This window comes from Gymnogyps californianus, chromosome 17 (assembly GCF_018139145.2).
Source record: "Gymnogyps californianus isolate 813 chromosome 17, ASM1813914v2, whole genome shotgun sequence".
Taxonomy (NCBI): domain Eukaryota; kingdom Metazoa; phylum Chordata; class Aves; order Accipitriformes; family Cathartidae; genus Gymnogyps; species Gymnogyps californianus.
In genome coordinates, this window is record NC_059487.1 from 16,128,003 (window position 1) to 16,153,073 (window position 25,071).

Below are 25,071 nucleotides of genomic sequence, written 5' to 3' on the forward strand. Positions count from 1 at the left end.
AGGGCTGGCACAGCCCAGCAGGACGGCTTCCACTGGTGCAACTGGGGACACAGAGATCCCATGGGGCACGCTGAGCGCCTCTTACTCACCCTCTTACATGTCTTAATCCGGATGACAAAGATGAGACGAGCTCCGGTGAGAAGCCACCCTGCCTCGCGTGAATCTCGGGTGCTACAGCAGCCCCAGCCCCACGGCGAGCGGGGAGGTCTGTGCCCATCGAGGGACCGATCTCGTTCCCCTCTCCCCTGCGCCCCGCGTCACCCGGCAGCATCTTCGGTGCATCTCTACCCCATTAACCGGGAAGTCTCTGCCCACTTGTAGCACCCTTTTATCTGAGAACTTCCCACACCTTTGCAAACTTCCCTGGCTGAAGCCTTAACCCCTGGAGAGCAATTATTTCAACGTGGAAAGTGAGACAGAGAGGTTTTAAGGAGTAACCTGGCTGGACAGACTGGCTTAGATCAGAGCTGGGAAGGGAAGGCTGTTCCCTCTCCAACGACGTTTTAATTAGACAACACTGCTTTTCTGTCTGAGCACACATTAATTATACGGATTACCTGCAACACGGGCAGTCGCTTTAGACAGTCCTCGCTGAACTTGTTTAGCTCATTAGAGCGACAGGATCGCAGGCTGCAGAAGCGACTGCGTTCAGGGCAGAACTGAGCAGGCTCTGAGGTTTAGCAGACAAAATTATAACGAGGTACGACGGCTGGGAGCTGGCGTTATGTAGGAATCGAAGTGCGAGCTTTTAGCGCGCTAAGGCAGGCATACACGGGGCAGCTTATCCCACAGCGGGTGGATTTTCTGTCCCTGAATTTTTCAGATTGGAGAATGAAGGGAGAGGCTTCCTAAATTGAAATTAATACAGAGAAATTCTTCTGACCTACTTTCCGTTGTGCAGGAGGTCGGTGGTTGCTCCTGGATTTCTGACCTGTAAAAATGCCGAGCGCGTGCTCTTTCAGGCTCAACAGTCACTGGGAGAAGCCACTTCGTGGGACAACACGTCGGTTCTCCCAGAATTACAAATTTGAGAGGAAAACGCCGTGCCTGACTGAAGCTGCTCAGGTAGGACTGAGCAGGTTTGCAAGGCAAAGCCTCAAACAGACCTTCTGAAACGTACCCCTGAATTTCCTGCTAATAAAGTTATCGATCTCCCAGTCCCGGGGCTATTCTCCAGGGCAGGAGACTCAGCAGACGGCATTTCGTAACACGCTGGCTCCACAAGCCAAGATGGCTTTGAAGATGAGAGCAGTCACAGCCGTTGCGTACGTGCGACGCACACCCACGGCCCACCGAGGAGGGAATAACTCCCTTGTGTGATACCTGAGCACAGGCACGATCAATGCAGTTGGTTTGTTACTCCAGGTCGTGCGAGTTTTTTGTGACTCCTGCAAAAGGCGCAAGTTTCTCAGCTGGGCTTCATGAAAACAAGATTAAATTTACTGTAAAATTAAGTGCTGCTGCTGCTGAAGATTTTGCCTGGCCTCTGATGCATCTACCCAGATAAAACCACACACAGCGTTCAGTGCAGGGCGATGAGAAGAAAGTCTCTGAAACTACTAAAAGCGTATTTGCAAGAAACCAGGACAAACATTACAAGCTGATTTCCATCAGTGATTGCGAACACGGCTGCAGCAAACACAGCTCGGGTACCCTGGGGAGTTGTACAGAAAAAAAAGTCCCAAGAAGCAGAAGTAGATCTTTTTTTTCTTTCTTTTCAATGATGAAAAGTGAAAGCCCCATAAAAGTTAGTCAACAACATTGAACCTGCCCCAGACCATGGGATGCAATTAGTAAATTTTAAGACTATTTCAAACATGGAGCAGGCACAAGATCTCACCCACTTCACTCGCATTTCTGTGGCGGGAGGGAGAGATTTCATGGTCAAACTCCTCTGGAGGTGTTTCATTTCGAAAGGACCAACTATATTTCTAAAAGCCAGACCCAAAGGTCACAAGACTTGGATGCACTAATTACAGTCCTGATCGCTACTCATACGCTGGAGTGGCTTTTGTGAAAATATTGTCTTAAAACCTTAAGGTAAGCGACTCGCCTGCTCACACCATGTGGCTTTGGTCAAGGCCGACATAATTTCAGCATTTTTCTTTCTTCCCACCCATCCGCAATTGCTGGAAACGCACTCACTTGGGCAGACAAATGCACTTCTAAGCAGAAGTCAAGAACCCGCTAGATTTTCTGCAGAGCTGAGCCGCAGCAGGACACCAGCAGAGACCTCGGTGCTGCAGTTACGGGAAGCCAGATTCCAAAATACAGGATAGGCATATTAAGGAAATACATGTTTTCTCGAGAATCACCTGCCTACCACAGTGGTTTTCCTGCCACAAATTCAGTAGTTTTACATTATTTCAGGTTTACAGAGGACAGCGTTTCAACGGCCACACTCTCTCAAGCCTCCCCACCGGCAGCCAAGAGCTCAGCAGTTCCCCAAGAGCCGTTGGGCACGCAAGCAAAAACTCCAGTCCCCCTCCCCACAAGACAACCGAAATTTTTCTCTTGAAAAAAAAAAAAAAACCAATGCCCCGCACCTCTGAACTCAACAATTCATTCCCCGCGAAAGTAATTGCTTCCCACTCGATCTCCAGATTCAAGCCACGGGACCCCAGCAGCGTTGCCAAGCTCAAGCACATTTTCTTCCCTTTTTAAGCCCAGATGCATCCAGAGGACAAAGCATTAAGTTAGCACGAAGCTTGCAGCCCTCCTCGCAGCTGCCTGAAAGCTTCACCCAGCTGATGCTTCCCCACTGCGGTGTTACCAGTAGGAATCCTGCCTGTCCAGTCTAGCTAGCTGCAACGGCATCTCCGACGACGCTGCAATTTCTCTACAGATCAGGGTTTTTTAAAGTGTTTTTCAACCCCCGGTTTAGTTGCAGACACCCAAGTTCGCCAGGCAAGAAAGCAATGACCACTTACTTTGCAGAAACTCAAAAGCCGGTGAGTGCGAAGAGCGGGAATCCGATCATGCTCTCTTCCTTGCCAGCCAACCTGGAGAATTTCGTTTCTCTTATCCCGCAGAGTTATTCCTAATTAGGGGTTCCCGAACATCTCAAACATCTTGATCTGAGCTCTCCCACTCCTCTTTAGCTCCTTCTAGAGCAGACAGCTCTGAGCAGATACCATGCAGCACACACCACAGCTCGCTTCCTGGCCTGCAGAGGTGGTTGCTTCACCCAATGGTAGGCTGGGTTTCTCCCCGCCTTGGCTGCGAGCAGCGCTGCAGACGGGCTCTGCAGGCACCCGGCACACACGAGCACCCTCTGCCGCGCTCCGCTTCCCACCGAGCTGGTTTTAGTGCCAGCTCTCTATCCGCAGGGGAATATAAGGAAAGAACGGGTCGCCACAGATCATCATTACCTTGCAAATGAACAACGCCTTACAAGGACAGAGGGGAAAAAATAAAAAACCAACTTTATTCACCAGGGGCGTGAACTGTCTTGGGTGGGAGGCAGCAGCCACTCGAGTAGGAGTCTGACAAGTAAGGCTGTGGAAATCCCAAGGAAAGGTCAAAATATGACTTAGCCGAGACACAGGGCTAATACACCCAATTCTTCAAGAGACGATGATGTTAAATAGTGTCAGAGCACAAAACAAACCCAAGAAATTTCTCTGCTGGGCTCGGCTCACCAGTCACGGGCCACTTCAGCGAGCACCCATGCTAAGCTGAGCGCGTTAATCCTTGTCACCACTCAACACTTGAGTGTGGGAAACAAACAGTTATTTGTGAGGGAAGGGCACTGAGCAACCATTGTTAAACCTTTGAGTTAAGCCCAGCGCGTGGAGAACACGAATCCAGAACAATGAAGACAGTACGGCCGATTTAGCTAGAAACCGATGGACGCCGAAGTGCTCAAGGCAGCCCACGCCACCTTTCGCATCTACACGGTGCCCATCACAGCAGGATCCAAGTCCTTTCCAAGAGGACAGAGTCACTCTAACAGGTTTCCTGAAGACGTTCGTCTTGTTTACTTTTGCTGTTGCTCTGTGTTTTCTGAGGTGTGTCTGCAGCAATGCTAAATCCCACATGACTTGAACAACTCTGATCGTATCTCCTTCAGCCTTAGATTTTCTGGTTAGTTTGGCAGCCTGACCCTACCCATAGGTGCAGCCCTGCCCAGGCTGACAGCTTTATCAGTTTTCTTAGAACAGACAAAAAAAGGTGGTACTAAAGGAGCGAAACCTTTCATTAGAAAAATGACTCGCAGAATAAAAGGAAATCGATTTCTTACATTAAGAAAAAAATGTGTCCTTAAGATACTGGCATGAAATTGCAAACAGATTTTTCTTAAAAAGGCAATGACGATGCACAAGTCCCACCAGAAGCAGAGTCTGATGAAACCACCATCTCCTCCGGGGCAAGGACAGGCTGCTGCAAACGTAGAATATAACCTAGGGGAGAAGACATCCTTCCTGCCCAAAGACTCTCCACGCTGCAGGGAAGGGCGTTTCGCTTGCTCAGCCTGCTTCCAGCACAGCCTGAAGCTCTCCCACAGGCAGGGCTGCATGCTGGGCACATACAGACCTCCTGATCTTTGTGCTCATCCGGGGCCCAGTCCGACTTGGATCTGGGTCCTGAGGTTTTTTTAATAAAAGGACCTGTGTTCAGCGAGCCACTTAGAACAGAAAAACTCAAGTAATGATGGCAAAAATCACAAGGTTCCCTGGGGAGTTGTTCCTAGCTAGGAGGTTTGAGAATCCGTTACTCTGCTGTCTTATTCCCCCAGCTTTGGCAATCTACTTGTGGAACCACGCAGCTTTCCATGCCAAGTCAATGAGTTAGGCTATAGCATGTCCTAGGGATACTCTTACAGTCAAACAGATGAAATCTGATGCTTGAGGCCACCAGTGCCCACCTCCAAGCTTCTGGTTTTCTGTCTATTCATTACACTAGGGCTACGAGGAACTGCTCCCCAAAAAACTGAGTTCTCAGATAAATCCCATAGCAAAAACCAGAAGGTAGAGAGCAGCTGAAGCAATTTGCCTTTGTTGTTTTCACCCAGCACAAGCCTTTTCTGCTTCACCGGAATGTGCTCGGGACCCTGCCTCCACTTGTGTTCGTCAGTTGGCTGCAAACACAAGCCACAGTTGACGGCAGGATGTGGGGCTTTCAAAGCCCCTCCTCAGCTGGTTCGTAGCCAGCAGCGTTATCCTCCGAGTAGCTACAGACTCTGGATGGAGGTGCTACCGCAGCGATAACAGAGGAAAGAAGTGTGCAAGAGAGCAGAAAATCGTATTTCTTGTAGCTAGTCCTTACACAAGGCTCAGGCTTACTGAACGCTTTCAGGGCTGGATGGATGTGTACTGCTCCCCCTCCCAGCAGAGCTCAGAAGCATCTAGTTTTAGAAACTGCTGCTTTTCAGCCCAGTTTTCAGGCTGGGCAGCCTGAGGCCCAGAGGAGCAGGATGGCTCACCCAGGCTCTGAGGCCACGAGCACCGGAGCTGGCTAGAAGGACAATCACTGCAGTCAAATGCCTTTCTCAGAGACTAGAACTCAGTCATCTTCTTATGCGTGTCTGCTTTCTTCTGCTCCCGCTGCAGACTGGCTTCCTGGGCCTGCAGCTGCCCCAGCTGTTTGTGCGCATTAGCCAGCTTCTCTTCCAGCTGAGCTGTAGCAACGCTGTGCCTGAAAGCAAAAAGCATTACAGCAATGTCATCCTGCGTGGTAAGATCAAAGGCTCGTCATCATCCCAGGAGGGTTTGCCCTTTCCCGCGGGATTAGCGCAAGTGACCTGCTGAAAGCCAGGACGAACCTGATGCTCAGCACAACCTGGGCTAGAAAATGTCCTCCTGTGACGCTCAACAGCAACGCTGCAGAGATGGGCACGAGAAGGAAAGGACTCCAGTACCTTTCCTCAGAGAGCTCCTCTCTTCGTCACAGCCTGAATTCCAGCCAAAAGACCCCAGACACATCTGCCAGTGTCCAGGCTGGTCTGAAGCACACACTAAAGTCTCTCCCCTCCACTTCCCCTTAGGTCTCATCCAGATATGTTTCACTTTTTCCTCCTACACCTCATTTCAAGCCCACCCCTTCCCAGAAGCAGCAAGAATTCTCAGTTCATCCTGCAGTCCCAAAGAGAACGTTTTCCTACCGTCCGATGTTGCGTGCCAGGGCCTGCTGGATTCCTTTGATATCCTTCTGTGTTTGTTCAATCTTCTCCATCGTCTGGAAGAGGCGGACACTCAGGGCCTTCTTGGTGCTCTTGCTAGCATGGTAGATCTCTTTGCTGTTCCTCTCTGGCAGTGCCATCCCTCCAGCCTTCTCCCCGGTGCTCTTCCCTCGCAGCTTCTCATTCAAAAAGTCAAACACGTTGCGGGAGGCTTATGGCTGCCTGCAGGGGACCGTCCAGAGCCGCTTCCCTTTGCTCGGCATTTCCTCGATTTGCCCGGGTCCAGCTTCCCCTGTTTCTTCTTCTGAAGCACCTCAGCACACTGGTCGAGGGACTTCCCTCGAGGAAGTACCACAGCCTGCACCGGCTCCACTCGGCCCTCAGAATTCTTCCCTAACCCTGAGGAGAGACACCAAGCGATTACCGCAAGCGAGGACATCCCCTCTCCAGTCACCTCCCACCACAAGCTGACAGTCACAGGCGTAGAACAAGCAAACAGGGGTTTGAGGTACAAGAAGCCGTAACTACCATCCAAGTCAAGGGGAGCAGCAAAGGCCACAGCATGGTGGACGCGGATGCTACGACAGGAGCCTTCTACAGCAGAAGATACGTGATAAAAAGCCTGAGGCTATCCGTCAGGCCGGTTTCTGTGAAACTTGGTTCAGCCTCACACTCTCAGCTTCTCAAGCCAGGTTCTTCTTAAAACTGGTTTGGTTCCTCTGGGAGAACTAGAGACAAATGCAAGTAGCAGACTGCCCTCCTAAAGCCCCCAGGCTCAATACAATTTGTGTAGTGAGAAGCTAGTTCAGCAGGCTTTGAAGTCTGTGTCTAGAGCCAGGAGATGCTTTAACACAGACATCAGAAGCTTCATAGATCAGTTCCCTACTACCTAAAGCCTTTGAACATCTCATACAACAGTTCTCACGGCTTTAATCATGAACTTGACCATGGTTCCAAATGCCTCCAATTTTTGCTATTACCATACAGGGGCTGGTGCACACGTATGGCTGTACTTCGATTAAATAAGTTATCCCTTCTCGCCTTCTAATACAGCTGTGATTCATCACGTAGCTTGAGCCTTATCTAACAGGCCCTTCAGCACAGAGAAGTTTTAGCTTCATCCAAAATCTTGTTTTTCTTAACTAGCTTTAGGATCCATCGAGGCAGTCAGGCTCTCACAGCACCAGGACCGCCTTCTCCCCTTACCTTTTCCAAACTCATATCCCATCTGAACAAGCAGTTTGGAGCCGATACCACGAGTATGGGCTTCCCAGCCACCGAAAGAGGAACTGCACGCAGGAGTCCATTCCCCATTCTCTGGAACTCCTGAATCTATCACTGTGGCACAGAAGAGAAGAATCAGTGAAAGACAGAAACAAAGCTGCTATGCAAAACCTTCATCTGGGGCATCCACACAGCATGAAAACCCCTCACGAGGCAGTACAATATACTTCCCTCACCCTACAATCATTCAGCAGCTCCTCCAGCCTTACTTGGTTCCTACTGAGTTGTCACCTTTTACGAAGGCTGCATAGCAAGTCACTTAAATGAGAGATCTCACTTGATTTAATGCACATACCATCTCATAATTCCAGGCAGAATCATCCAGAAGTTTTTATGCTTCCTTTCCTTCCTTCTAGGATGCTCATACAGACTGACATATACCATCAGAGTAAAATTTGGCACTGTGGCATGTAGGATGTATTCTGTGCCTCCAGCTCATGTCTCTGGTATGAGGCTCCTCTAGGCCACTATGCTAATTTTCTGTTATTAGGATCCAATAATCTCTATTAGGCTAAATTAAAGAGCTCTAGGACACAACTTTGTCCCTGCAATGTAACTGCGGCACTAGCACAGGGACAGTGCTGTTTGTGTAACCTCAAAGAAGTCACTTGGGCTCTCTCTGTGTCAGCTTTCAATAGGAAAACAGGGCATGGCTGTTCCTGCGACCTCATCGAGGCACTGGAAGGGCCAAACACAATCACTGGGGTCTCGTACTCTTGTGTCACAGAGCTCCGTGAAGCTCCTAGAGAGATGAGGAAGTCTCCTGATTCACTTATTGGCTCAACTCAGCCAGCCACATAAGAAACAGACCCAGAGCTTGGAACTCAGCTCTAAAATGTCACACCCTCTTCTTTCACGTGTTTGAAGTTCCCATGGAAAAGTTCCCATGGAAACCTCCAACCTTCATTAGCCCAGTAATTTGCATAAAACAAAGATTTTTTGTTTGCAATTGTAACATAATAGCTAATTGCCGTTCTCTCTCTTTCAGCAACATACAAAGAGATTAGCTACTCTTTCATCAGAGGTGAGACACTGATAATGAAAGGTCCAGGAGAGTAATTCAGTAGGTCCCAGAGAAAGGCAGACCTAGATCACAAGTCGCTTTTGCTCACACCATCCCCACTCTCTTACCTTTAGCATAACCAGAATCATCAACACTGTCTTCATCAGACTCGGCAGATTCGGCACCATCTTCGCTTCGCAGTGGGGGAATGACACTATCTCCTTCCACGACAGCTTCCTTGAGGAGCAGGGAATCAAACTTCACAGTGTAGTAACCACTGTCGATGTCTACAGAAGGAAGAGCAAGGAACAAGAGTTCAACTTACGTCTCCAATACGCAACTGGCAGAGGGCTCTCTAAAACAGAGTTAGCTCCAGCGGAACGACATGGGAGAGGGGGAAGGCCCAAGGAACAGGTGTTTTAAAAAATTCTGGTTTTTCTTTGCGCTTTAGATTTCTGTCTGGGAGGGAGAAGCACACACTGCAACAAAAAGCTATTTCCACAATGCCTGTGTTGATACTTAAAAGTTTACTTCTAAAAATGAAGAAAGATGGGCTGCTGCGAAATGGAATTAAAGAGAAGTTAGACTTGCTCCCCTCTGACCTAATAATGGTCAAAGAAAGATGGAAACCGAGACTAAACCCTCGCCCTTCCCAGGACACAGGGAAGCCTGTATCAGCAGCTGATGGGGAGGGCCAGCTCCCCTGGCTTTTGTTTAAACAAGAGCAGATTATTGCAATTCTAACCTAATACGCATGCAAAATCCTGCAATACCTGCCTCCTCCCTTTTGGTGCAGTTAATGACCACGTAGTCATTTCCTTTCCACATTCCTGCTCTTTGTGTCTCCTTTTTGTCTAACAGTCTCCTGTTTCCTAGCCTATTCCCTTCCCAAGCCTGACAAAATTCAGACCGTTTTCTCAGCTATGTCAAGATTTTCAGTTTAGGGCTGCAGCTACATAGTTAACGTTTTTCTATTGTCAATCAAAATAGCCAAGTTTTATATTCACTTAAGCATCAGCCTGCATCTTCCACCCAGAATCCTGGCAAAGCACTCAAACACGACTCACCGGTTATTTTTGCAGCGTACCATATTCCGTCGCTGTGTTTCGCCAGGCAGGCTGAGCCCACCTCCAGCGCGCTCAGATTGGGCTCCTGAAATGGCTGAAGCTCTTCCACAGAGACCACCTGACCATGCGAAAACCTGCCAGGGAAGGCAGAAGAGGAATTATCTCTATCTCATTTGAGCAGGCTTTAAATAAAAATTCCTTCCCTCCTTAAAGGAAATGCGAACGAGTTGTCAGCGGTGATAATCTTCACCGATAATTACAGAAGTTTTATCGTGCATTATTTCAATTACACAAGTTATTCATTTTTCATCTTAAACATATTATTTATGTCATGTAACAAAGAATGCAGCCCGCCCCAGAGAATTAAGCTCTCTTTGCCAGTGACACATCCAGTAAAAAAGTTCACAGGTCCTTTGAGATAAACAGGATCACACAAACACGCAGGTCTCTAGTCCAACCTCCTGTTCAAAGCACAACCAACTTCAAAGACTGATCAGGTTGCTCAAGTCATTATCTAGTTAAGTTCTGAAGATCTCCAAAGATGGAGACTCTACAACCTCTCCGTGCAACTGGAACGTATGCACTATCAACAGACAAGTTTTGGTGTTTTATTTTAAAATACTTAATCGGTTATTAATTTAGCCACTCGATTGATTATGTAAAATCTCTGCAGCTTTCCCATGGCATTTTCCATTTCACCTCTGCATTAGCTAAAGAAAACAGCCAAACTGATGCCACTGCTTATCATAACACATTTCAAAAACATAAACAAAAAGGTAAAATTTCATTGGGTAAAAAAGCCAAATGTGGTACTTTCAGAGGAGGTTTATCCCTTTGAACGACAAGGCCGTTAGCTACAGGAAGGACGTAAGCCCTCTCCCACCCCTTTTTTACCGACAGTTCTCTTTAAATCTGCATTTGTCATCCAAGAAGAACGGGCACGGCTTCAGAGACTTGTGAGTTGGATAGAGATACAGCACTCTGACTCCTGCACTGCCGTCTTCCAAGTCCTCTGTCCCCACAATCATGGCATTATGGTACTCCAGAGTCCCCCAAGAACTGTAGTAGGGGGCTTTAACCTTCATCCCACTCAACTCCTCCTCCTCCTCCTCTCTTTCAGACTCCTCCTCCTCCTCTTCACTGTACTTTGATTCATTTTTGTCATCAGTTTCTTCATCTCTCTTTGATGATATCTCATCGTTATTAGCTGAAGGCTTCTCATCAGTTCCAAGCTCAGCAATGGCTTCCTTAAAAGCAGCGTACTCCTCATCTTGGGCAGAACCGTCTGGGTTGGTGTCCTGCTCCAGGAGACCTACTGGGGAGGAGGAGGAGGAGGAGGCATTCGTGTCTAAAGTAGCCAGAAGTTTGCTCTTTTTAACAGACACCAGGCTGGATTCAGTCAGTTCTATCAGCTGCTTTAAATCTTCCTGCAACTGAATCAAGTCCGACTGCTGCGATGGGTCCAGGCCTGCCCCTAAAGCCAGCTCCACTTGCTGCAGCTGGGCATTATAGGTCTGAATGGCTGCTTCCAGACTCTCTTCATCCATTCTCAGCAAAACAGAGGGGTGTTTAACTGCGTCCTTTCCAAGAACTCAGAACATATTTGAAGAGTTTACTTAAAACGAGCAACTTTTTGGATAACAACCCCTTGTCCGCCGAAGCTACCATCTACCTCGCCGTCCCGCTTCCTCCCTCGGAAGTAACCGGGCCGATGCTCCTGCAGCAAACAGGCGGCGAAAGGCGATGAGACAGTCCCGAGGCGAGGCCGGGCCCTGCCCTCCCCCGCCACGGCGCCCGCTCGAGCCCACCGGGCCCACGCACGGCACCGTTCCTCCCGCAGCCTGGGCGCTCGCGGCGCGACCCCTCCGCCACGGGGCTGGCAGCAACTCCCCGACCTGACCCTGCCTCGGCCTCCCCACTCACCCCTCAGCTCCCCCTTCCCTTACTGTGCCGCCGCCATGACACCCCGCCAACTTCCGGCCCCCCCCAGCACCCCCACTTCCGGCCTCTCTAGCCAACGCGTTACGCCACTCAGCAGGGAGGCTGCCCCCTCTACTGCGCTTGCGCACTCGGAGGGTCTCCTCGAGGTCTGTGACGCTAAGCATTCTGGGAGTTGTAGTCCACTCGGCCCTCCCGGCACCGCCCCCGCAGCGGCGCGAGAACTACGTTTCCCAGAGCGCCGCGCGAGGGATGGCGCCGGCGGCCGGTGCTGATGGGGAGCGTTGAGGAGCTGTGTGGCGGGAGGTGTCTCCGGTACCTGGTGAGGGGCCGCGGGCTTCGGGCTCTGCCCTCCGCCTTCCGCGCTCGGGGGACGGCAAGGGCCGCGGCGGGGGCCCGCAGGGTACGGCTGGGCGTGGGGTGGGCCTGTGAGGCGCCGCCGGCCCTGCCCGGGACCTGGCCCCGGGCCGTGAGGAGGAAATGTCGGTGAGGGTCGGTTTCCCCCTTCTCCCCTGTCAGGCTGTGGCAGGGGAAGGAGGCGGGGATCTCCCGGATCTGGGGGGAGCGGCCCGGTAGTTGGGTACGCCTAGGATCACTTGCTGGCCCGAAAGGGGAGCGGGCCGGGGGGAGCTTGTCCTCAGCCCGCGGCCTCGATGCCTTCCCGGGGAACGGGAGGCTGCGCCTCTTGCACAGCTGGAGGTGAAGGGTCCCCGCTCGCTCGGCGGGTACCTGAGCTGTGGGGGGTAAAGCCCCTGCACCCTGAGGTGCCTTATCCTCACGCTGAGTGCCCCAGCCTGAGAAATCCCTTACTTCTAGTCCGGGACACTTTTTTTTTTTCCCCTTTAGGCAATGTTGTTTGACTTCAAAGTGATTATTTATCTGCACGCTTGCTCAAAGACAGTTGCTTCTCAAAGTCTTTGCCTTGAGGTTCCCTTTGTCTGTATTTAAACAGAAGAGTGGTTGCAATGTTATGTGAGTCAGCTGTAGTGCTTGGTAGCAATACTTCCTGCATCTTAGCAAATCTTCTCTGCCTTGTTTGTGCAAATCCAACATCAAAAAAAGCGTGAGCTTCTGCAGGTGTTGGTGTCGCTTTGTCTGATTCTTAGTCTTGTGCTTTTGGCTTGTTAACTTACCTGTCTTGTCTTCATGGCATTGTGAGATGACAAAATACTTGTATGGTGGATACCATAACAGAAGATTGTTGCTGGATAAGGCTTAGATTAAGATAAGTAGGGGGTTTTATGCACCTTTAAGATACACTGCACTCAGTTCAACCATTAAAGATCCCGTGATACTGTTATATGGATCAGAAACAAGGAGGGGGGGACTGGCCTGTACATTCTTGCTCGAAATACCTATTTTGTGTATTTGTATGAAGTTGACTTCACTTTCTGTGGGTCTTACATGTACCACAAAAGACGTTCAAGCTCTTCTTTAGCTCTCCTTTAAGCCCCAAAGCAGACAGGGTAGTTTTCAAATGAGGGTTGAGTTTGCAGTGGATGCTGGGCACTACGTGCAGAAATAGAGGTTAAGCTCTTTGGAAGATAATCCCTTGCTTGTATGCATTTGAAAATTTGATCTTGAGCTATTTGCATGATCTCTCTTGGATCTGTGATTTGTCCTGGGATTGCCTAAATATGAGAGTTACTGATAAAAGAATAACGTCATTTGTTTATCTGGTGTTGGGAAAAACTTGTGTTGTGGAATGAGAGACTTTTGGAAATGTTTGTTACTGATTTCTTGGTACTTGTTGCAGGAGCAGGATGTATACTCTGCTGTCTGGTCTCTATAAATACATGTTCCAGAGGGATGAGTACTGCGTCTTGATCCTTGGTTTGGACAATGCTGGTAAAACAGTAAGTGCTGTTTATTACCAATTGCGTGGAGGGCACACGCAATTCTAAACATCCTCCAAAGATAAAACTTCCAACGGAAAGGTCAATCTTTCTTCGGCTGTATTGTGCGTTATTTTAGTGATGTCACACCAAAGAATCAACTTTTCCCTCTTACTTAAATTTAGCATAAGCTTTCAGGGATGTAGCTGAGGCTTTGGTAATCCCGTAATCACCTGTGATCCCTTCTTTCCTTGCTAAAATAGGGAACAAGAAGAGTGGTTTGTTCCCAGGTTAGGTAGGGCTGTATCTGTTGGAGCAGGATTCTGCAGAAATGAAAAGGCGGGTTTGGGTTAGGATTATCCCAGCCAGCAAAATACTTGAGAGTAAATACTTCTTCTTGTTCCTTTTCAGACCTTCCTTGAACAAACTAAAACTCGATTTAACAAGAACTACAAAGGGATGAGTTTGTCCAAAATCACAACCACTGTAGGCTTAAACAGTAAGTAAATCCGTGTGGATTTTTTTCAGCTTTCCTGCACAGTTAGACAACAACTGGTTCTTGTTTGAAATCTTTAAGAATTGACAGGGGCAAAATAGTTCCTGGAAGTTGAGATTGTATCTCCCAACTCCCCGTGGCTTTTTGTAAGAGAATAAAATAGGCTTTCTTAGCTTATGAGGAAAAAACCCTGAAGTCTTAAAAAAACCAAGCATCCCATTTCACTGCTATGCTCAGAGGTTAAACTAAGCTTCACTGGAGTTCATTTGTTGGCCTGATTCTGATATTATTTGCACTGACACGACTCTATCTGATATTAGTGGTCACTCTTTGCGACGGTATCGTTCTGTTGTTGAAAGTAGCCACTGCATGTGATTTGTTCCTCTAGAAGACTGTTCTACCCCAGATTTCTTAGGGGGGCGTGCAGGTGTTTGTGCTTTAGAAACCACCTTTAGTTTTCATTGGATTGTCTTTTCTTCTTCCCCTCTAGTTGGTACTATTGATGTTGGGAAAACTCGGCTAATGTTCTGGGATCTTGGCGGACAGGAGGAACTACAGTCTCTTTGGGACAAGGTTGGAGATGTATTTTTTTTTCTTTTAGAAATGTTTTTGTCTCTTTTAGAATTGAAGCAGTATGATCATTTATTGCTCATACAGGCTTATTGGTAACCCTAGTATTTAGCATCAACACTCTTCCAGAGACTCAACTTTATCTGTGCAAGATTAGCAAAGATAATGCTTAATATTTGCATTATTGTTTACAGACAACAATTACCAGCCCATATCTGAGGGTTGTGCCAGTAGAAATAAGCTTTTTGGGGGGACAGATAAGCTTTTTCACCTGTTGTATTCAGTAGGCCTGCAAACAGAACAGGCAATGCATTCTGTGTGCCAGCATTCTTCTCTCTAGACACGTACTATGGAAACAGCTGGCTCTAACTGATTGATCTCTTCCACGTGTATCAAAATTTTACCAAATTAAAAAAAAAAAAAATCAGGAAGAGGAACAAATGGTCCCAGCAGATAGATACACTAATATCTGTGTTATCCTTTCAGTATTATGCTGAGTCTCATGGAGTGATCTATGTTATTGACTCCACTGATGAGGAGAGGCTCTCAGAATCTAAAAGAGCTTTTGGTGAGTATGTTGTATTTTACCCATACTGTGATTTCGTGACGTATTGTGGCACAGTTCTCTCATTACTATCATGTCTGTTCCTGTGTCCTTGAAGGAAGCTGCGTGGCCTGTTGATGACACATCTGTAGTGCTTTTGCACGTTTTTGTTGAAGTCTGTCTTGTCTGTAACACAGGACTCACTTTTGTTGCGTATAATGACCTTGAATCTCTTTTTGTGCTCGTGCTAATGATTTTGAAGTTTTTATTCCTTATTCTATATTTATCACCTCATTAAATCTCAGTAACATCCTTGTTGATCAAAATAAAGTTTGGAGTTTGATCTGGAAAAAAATTCTGTGAAGAAAAGAGACCTGAAAGGTTGTATCAAATGAAACCGTAATGCAAGGAGCCTCTTGCTTCATCCCTGTGTCCAGATAGTCTGTGTCAGGCTTTTGCGCAACTTTGTCTTCCAGAACTGGCTAAACCTCTGTTTTTGTTTCTGTGCTTTATAGAGAAGATGATTACCAGCGAAGCTCTGGAAGGGGTTCCCATTCTGGTGTTAGCTAACAAGCAGGATGTAGAGGTAATATTATTGTAGATTTACTTCTTAAGTGAGCAAATAAGCCTTGGACAGGTGAGCTCTGCATTCATGTTAAATTCGTTTCACATTCCTGGACTGATCCTATGGCGCTTTCCCACTGCTGGAAATAATTGCTTTGAATTTAGTTTTAATTTTTTCCTTTCTCCTCCAATCCTTTTCCAGTGGCATAAATGAGCTTACTACAGGCACGTCCATCTCAGCTGTTTTGAACTTTTTATGTGAACAGAACAGACTACGTAGCTATGGTGGGTCTTTCTTGTACCGTGACTTGGTATCTTAATACTGGTTTTTCCTGTTTATTCAGCAAAAAAATGTTTAGTGCATTTTGTTTATGCTGCTCTACTGTTACCTGGGAACAGCACAACAAATGTATGTGAAGCAATATCATCCTTTTCCCATAACCAGATAAGATCTGTTCAAGGAAACATTGTGTTTGTCCTAGAGCATTCCATCGATGACAGCAGTGAATGGCAAGGAATGCTTTTTATTGATAGTATAATTTGAATTCTTTCTAGCACATGCAGAACTGCAAAACTCTTGTTTTGTATTTGACAAGTTAGTGGGTACTACAGTGTGACTGTTTAGGTGACGCATCCAGGGCAGTCCTCATCTCTCCCGGCATGGAAAAAAGGACACAGAGTGCCTAAAGTGGTCGTGGTATTTTCCATGTTTTCCTCCTCCTCTTCACGCATTGTACCTGGAATTCCAGTACTGCAGTTCGAGTGATTAATCTCTAGATGGAGCCAGAGACTTTCAGTAGAATTTGGAGTACCAGCCCTGGCAGCTGTGATCAGTATCTGTTTCAAAGTACGCAAATACTTCCCAGCTTCTTCCCCTGGACTTTACACCTATCTCAGTGTGTATACTTGTCGGAAATACTTGAGACTCCCATAGAAATCACTTTGGCTTTAAAGGAGGATTTGGTTACGCTTCATGTGTACGACACAACAAAAGAAATGTAGTTCCACTTAAAAGACAGTGTGAGATTGAGACAGAACTCCTGATTTATGGTCCTGCCTTTGCTGTGACTGGTGTGTGGGGAAATTAACTGTCTTTTCACTGTGGAAAACAGAATATTAACTTCCATATTCCCATGCAACGCTACAGCTTTACAGCAGGGAGCAGTCTGCACTCTTGCCTTTAGCTGTTGAGAAATAAACTATGTGCAGTGACCTGGAAAGCTGTTCCAATTTTCCTTATGGCTCTATATGCATATTTTGTGATGGGCATACAGCAAACGCCAGCTCTTGTGCCACCCTAGCCAGACTAAAGAAAAATAATTGAACAAGCGAACTTCTTTATACGACTAGAAAGAGGTATTTGGAACAGGCTCTCAGGATAAAAACTATGAGTGACTCCTTGCCCCTTCTGGAGGGTCCGAGACCAGCCCAAAGATTTGGTGCCTTTACGCAGTCGTAGAACTGTGACAAGAGATTAGCAAAACTATACCAGCTGGAGGTATACGTATTTTTAAGAAATACCTAAATTGTATATTTAGACGTCTACTTCTAGAGTATGATCTTGGATATGGACACAGAGCAGAAAGACATCAATGCTATTAACAAAACGTTAAAGGGACTGTAGCTTATTTTTCAGTAATTATTCAGGTTCACTTAAGCAAGGTTTAGAAAACTAGAAGGCCTGTTTGTCTTCCACCAATCTAGCAGAATTGAAGACCTCTGGAAGAAAATTGAACATTACAGGATTATCACTGGTAAAGGTTTTTCTGCTCTGGATCTCCAGACATATAGTTGTAGTGGGGAATTCTCACCGGCATCCCTCTCTCGTTAATGTGGATCATGATAAGGGAGGATAAGTGGTATCTTAACCTTGCTTGGATTTGCGGATGAAAGATAATTCATGATGATTACATCTTTAAAGGCCAGCAGAAGACTTGTGGTGAAATATATCAGAAGTGGTACGTCTGACGTTGATTTTTTTTTTTTTTTAAAAAGTTTACATTCCTCACAATAAGATAGCAAAAGTTCTGACTCAATGCCTGAAATTGCATAAACACTAAGAATTTTTCGGCCCTGATGCTAAATTCCGCTGTAGAAAAGAATTCCGCTGATAATAGGCACCACTGCCCTAGGGTAGATTGCATCCACTCAGCACTGCCAAGCATGAGTGGTGTTTGGCCGTATCAGGAGATAAAATACAGTCATAGACTGCAAAACACCAGTTCTAATATCGTGACAATACTGTATATGATTTTTTTTTTTTTTTTTTTACCAGGAGAATGCTCTGTGTTTAGCAGGGGCTTCAAAACTGGATCCTTTTGTAATTAATGAAAAGATTGGGTCAAATGTGTGTTGTGGGAGGGAATTTGTTTTGTTTTTTAAAGGACTATTGCTTTGTAGGGGAATTAAATGTCTAATATATAATAATTCATGTGGCCTCCCTTTCAAGTCAGAATGCCACTTTTGAAAATATTACACAGTTTTGCTTACCTGCTGTTTACTGCAGAAAAAGCTGCAAAATAAGAACTTATATTTGCCATTTTGATGTGAATGCAGCTGTTTAAAGATTTATAAAAGCTATATATTTCTGAGCTGTACAATGAACGTTAAAACTTGAGGATAGAATGGCTCATTTTGGAACACTATTGAAAATACTGGAAAAACTGAGCTGAAAAAATAGCATATGAAAATAATCGGGTGTTGTATAATGTCTTTGGGAGGAAGTTTTGCCTTCCGCATCTTAAGATAAACTGGAAATTTAATTTGAAATTTCCAGAATGTTGAAAAGCCTCCTTGTGTCTTTGGAAAATGAGAGGAGTCATGGTGAGTAGCAGCATGTATTTGCACACTCGTAGTGTTATCTATTTTCCGCACAGCTGTTAGAAAATAGGCCTTCTGCGTGATGGCCATTCTAACTTCCAACTTAAGAAATACCACAGCTTCCCTGTAAAATTGGTTTTAATTTCAATAAGCTTGTTTTAATTTAAACAAGCTTAAATTTTAATTTAAAATAAGCTTGTAAAAAAAGATAGCACAGAACATAGGTCAGGTTGGTTAGACTTTTTATTAAATACTTAGGCTATCCACCTTTCTGTTGTTTCTATTTTAGTTCCATTATGCCGATTGATTCCTCTTGAGATGGCTGAAGAGCCTATACTTCAGGTTTTATCCTGATATGAGACCAAGCAGCAGCATAGTTGTTCCTGCAGTGGATTTGGCAAATGGATAAAGACTCTACAATGCAACCTTTTTTTGCCTAAAACAGCCACTCGTGCTTTTCTGCAGGTGACTCCAGAAATGGAGCCTTGCTGCTTGATATATGTCTGGGGGTACCATTCCTGAGTCTTAATTTGGGTAATGTTGTTCTGAACCCTTCGTAAAAGGAATTTGGTTGTTCAGGCAGGTCAGTCCTGGCTAGACTATGCCTTGAAGAGCCTTCCTGAAAAGATAAGTTTACTGTGCATTCTTCTGGGAAAGTTGAGATGGAAATATGATTCGTCAAGTTGCATGAGTTTCCTCTGAAATGTATGGTAGATAACATCACTCCAGAAAGGTCATCTGTGGATTTTATTATTGTAATGGTACACTGTTTATGGGATCACAGATCTAGCTTCCCTAGTTTGCTCTGGGTTTATGTGGTTTCAGTTGAGAAACAAAACACATCTGTAAACAAATATTTTGTAATGTAGATAGGGAGGTGCAAAAGAGGGGAACTTGGAAGCCACAGCTGACATTTTCTCCTGAGCATGAGAAGCTCAGATGCTCCTAGTTGAAGTGATGGGTAGTCTGCCTCATCCTCTGCTGTAAGATGAGATTCCAGTTCGTGGCTTCCCCTTGAACACTAAAACAAGGCTTCTCTGAATTGACAGTTCAGTGGTGTTATCCCCTCTGCTGCGTTACTGTACGTCATCCCAAGGGGAAAAAGAACTTTCTCAAAACAGGTGTAGTGTTGTGATGCAGTGACATCCTACTATAAACAATGTAAATGGTGCAAAGTCTCCACAGAAGCACAACTCTTTCTGATGCAGATTTCTATGGAGAGCAATGGCTGGACAGCTTTGTGGAAGTTAGGGCAGGCCACGATTATACCAGAAGGTGAGAAAGGGAAGTGATTGTAGTGGATTAAGCTGGGGGAAAAAATGGCTACAGCAGTTGTAAGCTGCACCGGGAAAAGTGGACTTCTCAGAGGCCTCACAGATGGACAAGATGAAGGAGGTGGATTCTCTGTGCCGCTGGATATGTGCAGGTGTACTGGTCTGCTGGCAGTTTTTGGGAAGTCCATTGCCTGATTGCTTTGCACAGGCCTGTGCAAGTAGAGATAAAGGACAGCGTGACTATGCTCTGCGCTGTTATTTCCTACCTTGAACGCTTTCTCTCAGATTTATTTTAAAAAGATTTTAACATACATCAGCATTCAGAAAAGGAGAAAATATTATACTGTGATATTAAACTGTGATAAGCTTAAAGTATATTTCAAGAAACGTTTGCTCAGTTTCAGCTGCCTTGGGATTTAATCTTCCTGCTGCCAAGTCTCATTTACTGAAAAAAAGTAACGACTTGAAAAATAGCTCAAATTACTGACATGCAGCCTTTCTTCCTTCCCAGTTGTTGGCTGATTGACTTGTCTAGATCTGTGGCTTAAATCAAGAGGCAGTTGGACCTGCCTTTCTTATTTGCCAATGAATGTCATACCAAAACTAAAGTAGCATCTTTTACAAACTTGTAGAGAATGATTGTTTGGTAGTAATCTCTTGCCCATCTTCCAGACCTACTGGTAAGAATTCCAACTCCCAAGTCCAGTCCAAGTTAGTATTTGGTTTTTTTTAAATTTATTTACCTGTTTATCCTATGGATGACAGCTCATCGTTATGAATTGCAGGTTTTTCATTTGGCAGAAATCCTGAAGTAAGTTGTTAGGGCTTTGGTGAAATGAAGTAAGTAATATTTCTGGATACAGTTTCCAGCTCATTGATTGAAACTGCAAGTTTGAAATGCAACTTAGGTCATAAGAAAGTACAGTCATCAAAAGTTGCACAACTAATGGATTCTAGGCCCTTCACAGTGGAAAATCACACGTCTGGATTCAAGGGCACTGGGTGAATCTGCTGTCACTAAACTCCTCTCAAGCCATTTCTTAAGAACCCTTCTTATTTATAAGCACTGAAAGCTGCTTATTTGTCACATGGTCATCCCCACAGTAGTTTCCTGTATTTAATTTCTCCAGAACCAGTATTTTGCAAAGTGGATAGTTGGTATCATTAAGTTCCATCTTTCTGCTAAGTTAAGGCCCACACTTGTAGAAGACTGAATTCCTGTTTGCAGGTAGTGTGTTCTTTCAAAGTATACATCCACTTGAACTGATCCTCAGGACTCACAAGGATCTGATGTGGCATTTGAGTAAACACTTGCCCAAAACATGTATTTGAGCCTCATTGAACATCCAAAATGTCTTTGCAGAGAGAGGAAGAAAGCTGGGCTCTTGACCAGCTAAAGTGCTTAAATGGCTTGTCCAAGGCTTCTGAGGAAAAAATGAGCACTGAGGTCAGAAAAGGATTTAAAGGCTGGTGATTTTTCTTGTTCCTGCTTCCTGTGTTCAGGGAGGAAGATGCAAGTCTAGACTTCAGTATGGCAGGTTTGCTTTTGTTGTGTTTGTAACTCTAAGAATAAATTTTTTGTGGTAACACTGTGATTTATGTCAGGAAAGTAATCCACTGGTTTATTGGGGGGTTTATCCATTTGTGTGTTATAAAAGCACTTCCCAGCAATCTCCTAGCAGCCTTACAGAAGTGCAAGACCTGATGGTGATCAAGAACAAAGTGACACCAGGCATCAGAAAATGTGCTGCATTCAGTGCTGTCAGCATTTTCTCCTGCATGCAAAACGCAAACAAACAAGTCCAGGGCAGCCATGCCTTTAAAGTCAAGGAACGTGCTGAGAACTTAGAAAAAATCCCATCCAAGCCATTTTCTGGGAGTGTGTATGTAGGGAGACATGATCCCGGCCATTGGCAAAGAGTCAGCTACAGGAACTGACTTGTCTGGGATTCTGGCAGGTACACCGTTTCAAAAGGCTTTGTAAATAGATGCGCTCTTGTAGTGTTCTGGTAGACAAAACTTGTGTGTGATGATTGGGGCAGGCTGGAAGGAGTATCCCGAGGGTGTGCACGTTGTGCTTGTTTTCATGGCTCTATTTGCTTGGAAGTGTTCGTCTTGAGGATCAGGGAGGTGTGGCAGTGTGTGCATACTGTCTGAAAATACCATTCTCTTTGGTGAAAAAAGAATACGTTCATTTTTTTTGGAATGTAAAGAAGTGAATTTGCTGTGTTAGTGGGTGAGGGGGTTTAACCCAACAGCGTCGTGCCGTACTGACTGAAGCAGAACTGCGGATGTGGTAGGATTCATTTTGGAAGAAGGTCACCATCTCTTGTAGCATAGAAGGCAAGCTCTTCTTTGGTTTCCCTTGCAGACTTGTCTGTCAATACCTGACATCAAGACAGCATTTAGTGACTGCATTAACAAAATTGGGAAGAGAGACTGCCTGACACAAGCCTGCTCTGCTCTTACTGGGTAAGTATGCGAATGGATGGTGTTTTGGTTAACTGAACAGCTGCAGGGTGTCACACAAGCAGAGCAGTACTATAGGATTTAATAACCCCTGAAAGGGAGCTGTGCTTCCTTCCCAGCAGTGACAGATACTTGTTTGTGAACCTTGGACTTGCACCAGGTCACTAACTTAATCTGTAAATCCTGCCAATGAAACACGATGAAAATGTACTACTGGCTGAGAGCAACGGGACTTGGAGGCATATGGAGCTGTTAATTCTTATCCTTTATCACCCCTTCTCTGTACACAATAGTCTGCAGTTGTTGGCTTGCTGCAGCTCCTGGCTTTTATGTAAGAAGTCAGTTGAAAATATAGCTGTTTATGACACTGCCAGAGAAATGAGTGGTGTTCCATTGTTGGTGGAGTAATTATGCTCTTGCTTTCATATTTTTTGGCGTGCAGATGAGCTTTGTTATGTAGATAATGTAACAATCTCCCAGGTGTTCTTACACTGGGGACACCTGTGGTTTAAGATACAATGACTAGAACAGACCAAAATTTGGAAGACTGTGATCCTTCTTCAGGCCTACACAGCTGCACGCCACATGGCTGCACGCCATGACCTTGACCAACCCACTAGATTCTTCATATCTTAGCATCACTATTGCACATTGAGTCTTGCAATACTTTGGTTATGCTTTCAGTTCTTTGGGTGAAAAGTGCTATTTGGCATAAGTCAAAAGTACCGTTCCAGATGGTTAGAAATACTCCTGTCTGAATTACTGGCTATACGGAATCCAGAGCTTTGAGATTTCTTCTTTTTTTAATCTAGCAATAGATCTGTGTTATTATACGAGCTACTGCAAAGGATAGGAAAAGCTTCTTAAACCATGAGAAAAATCTCTGTTGTCTGCATTGCTAAGAATCAAATGCCATTAAGCAGATGAGTGACCACAAGAATGAGAACAATGGTTAAGCACTGACTGGAAGAGAAGTATTAGATAATAATCTTATGAAATGCAACCTTTTCAATTGTTGTGGGTTTTGTACAAACACTTCTAGTTTTGATCTGTGTGGAATTTCCTTTCAAAATTTCAGTTTGAGTTTACACTAAAAAAAAAACCAAATTGTGGAAGTCCTGGCTGGGAAGCTGTGCAGACCAGTGAGCCTGGTGACTTGCTTGGCAGCCCCAGCACCAATGATTACAGAAAGTTGGAGCCAGGATTGGAAGATCTGATACAACTAGCCTGAGGCTTGTAGCAAAATAACCTCAAATCAGCTGTCAGGTGGTTTGATGCTTGTTCATCCCAAGGTTTCCACAGAGTTGATGACTAACTAAATTGGATGTAGACTTGTACAGAAACCAGAAAAATAAAGGATGGAGTTTACATACCGAGTTAAAAGAAATCCCCATTGTTTGCATGTATGAGAAACTAACATAGTAATACCAATAAATAACTGCAGGGCAGAACCCTTCACTTGCTCTTCTAAGGGCTCCATTAGGGACTACATGAGCCATGTTTTTGTTCTTGGTTGTTTGTTGTTGGGTTTGCCTTTTTTTTTTTTTTTTTTTAAATCTTGTCTACTTATCTTGTTTCCTTAGCAAAGGAGTGAACGAGGGAATTGAATGGATGGTGAAGTGCGTGGTGAGGAATATTCACCGGCCCCCAAGAAAGAAGGACATCACGTAAGAAATTCCAAGCCAGTCAAGGACCGGACAGTCTCTTTCCACAGTTTTGTGTTCCCTTTAAAGAAGGTGGTCCACTGGATTCCTATTACACCTGATTCTTTCCTAAGTTTGGAGACAAACATTCTCTTTCTGTGTCTAAAACACTTGAGCAAAGGATTCCAACTGGATGGGGGGCGGGAATCTCTTACATTAAGTATTAAGCTGTTGGCCTGAGACCATAGACCGAGTGGCAATCTACACATTGTTGCAGATGCAAAGGACTTAATTTTCTACTGTATTACTTTGTGGTTCTTGATTTGTTAGTCTAACAGGCTAGAGGCCAGTGACATGAAGGAACTCCTGAAGGAACTGCATAGGTGAATATGAAAGGGGAGGGAGAGCCTGGGGAATGGCTGTCCCTTCTAACTGACAAGATACCTTGCTGCTCCAGCCCCATGGTTACTATAGGTGGTGTTACTGGCCCTGTTATGCTGCTGTTTGTATAATGGGGAGAGGCAGCATTGATTATAACTCAGTTTTCAGTCGGCACGTTGATTCGTAACTTCTACTTGTGGTAAATGCAGATGTGGAAGCCAGGAACGGCACAACGTTACACTGTTTAAAATGGATATTAATAGGACGTGAACTCCGGAAGCACTGCGTTGCTTTGACTGCCAGTCTTTCTGTTGTGCATTCTCTTTAATTGTAAGAATAATTGGTATCTTCTGTAACTGGAATGAATTGAGGCCCTCTCTGTGATCTTTCTAGGCCGAAAGCTGAACCTCTAGGCAGGGAGAAATCAGTATGCAATAAAGCTTCCTACTTCTTTGAACTTCTCTTGCTGAAACAACTGATGTTCGGAAATAATAGTACTTCGCCCTCCAGTTTTTTGAAATACGAGAAAGAACAGAAAGGCAGCTCGCAAAGTCAAATAGTGCTCACTTCTTATGTAGCCTACCCAGGTAGTAATTCTGCTGATGTATCACTAACATTTCTCCGAGTATCTCTTTTTACATGTGTTTTACAGTGGTTTGGCAGTGGGTGTTGCTCTTCACATGTTCAATTACTCCTGGCACTGGTGACCATTCTGTGCTGTTTGCTCACGTAACTAAGGGGACATTATTCAAGCTCTATTTGCAAGTTAGACTTGCTCTTCAAGCAAGTTAGTAGTATTTGTTTAAAGATATGTTGTTTGGCATCTGTCAAAGAACTTTCTGCTAAATTTTCTGCAGGCAACTCATTGCAGGTTTTTTTTTTTTTTTTTACAAGAGAACATAATTCATTCCCTCACATTTGGGTCAAAGCGTGAGGGTAGCTGGACTATGTCATTAAGCACATGAAGTCAGTGGAAATAACTGCATACTGGAAAGCAGACTCTTACTTCTCAGTAACGCTACGATAGGAGAAGGCTAGGCAAACTGTCAGATAAGATATGAA

The 25,071-nt window shown here is 45.2% G+C and overlaps 2 protein-coding genes across 3 annotated transcripts; one reads left to right on the forward strand and one right to left on the reverse strand.

The window, feature by feature from the left end:
- Positions 1-3,401: 3,401 nt before the first annotated feature.
- ZGPAT (zinc finger CCCH-type and G-patch domain containing) lies at positions 3,402-11,253 on the reverse strand. Its single transcript, XM_050907520.1, is given in 7 exon segments — positions 3,402-5,637; positions 6,104-6,333; positions 6,336-6,520; positions 7,328-7,459; positions 8,537-8,695; positions 9,476-9,609; positions 10,370-11,253. Coding segments are annotated over 7 exon segments (1,632 nt in total). The 5' UTR covers positions 11,023-11,253; the 3' UTR covers positions 3,402-5,498.
- Positions 11,254-11,712: 459 nt separating this feature from the next.
- Positions 11,713-24,456, forward strand: ARFRP1 (ADP ribosylation factor related protein 1). 2 transcript variants are annotated; one of them, XR_007767415.1, is made up of 8 exons: positions 11,713-11,735; positions 13,170-13,269; positions 13,660-13,747; positions 14,235-14,317; positions 14,801-14,882; positions 15,374-15,444; positions 15,625-15,707; positions 21,888-21,953. XR_007767415.1 is itself a non-coding variant. In XM_050907286.1 (8 exons), exons 2-8 carry the CDS (start codon positions 13,177-13,179, stop codon positions 23,654-23,656), a joined length of 606 nt encoding a protein of 201 aa, XP_050763243.1. In that variant the 5' UTR covers positions 11,713-11,735; positions 13,170-13,176; the 3' UTR covers positions 23,657-24,456. The 2 variants fall into 2 exon arrangements, 1 of the variants encoding a protein (XP_050763243.1); XM_050907286.1 differs by lacking the exon at positions 15,625-15,707 and adding an exon at positions 23,569-24,456 and having other exon boundaries at positions 21,888-21,988.
- The last annotated feature ends 615 nt before the right edge of the window (positions 24,457-25,071 follow it).

What these genes read in the sequence shown, in the direction of transcription:
- ARFRP1 (XM_050907286.1), top strand. Translation starts at nt 13,177, where the DNA reads ATGTATACTCTGCTGTCTGGTCTCTATAAATACATGTTCCAGAGGGAT. An exon ending in TACAGTCTCTTTGGGACAAG is followed by an intron (nt 14,318 to 14,800) that starts GTTGGAGATGTA and finishes TTATCCTTTCAG; the next exon opens with TATTATGCTGAGTCTCATGG. An exon ending in CTAACAAGCAGGATGTAGAG is followed by an intron (nt 15,445 to 21,887) that starts GTAATATTATTG and finishes TTTCCCTTGCAG; the next exon opens with ACTTGTCTGTCAATACCTGA.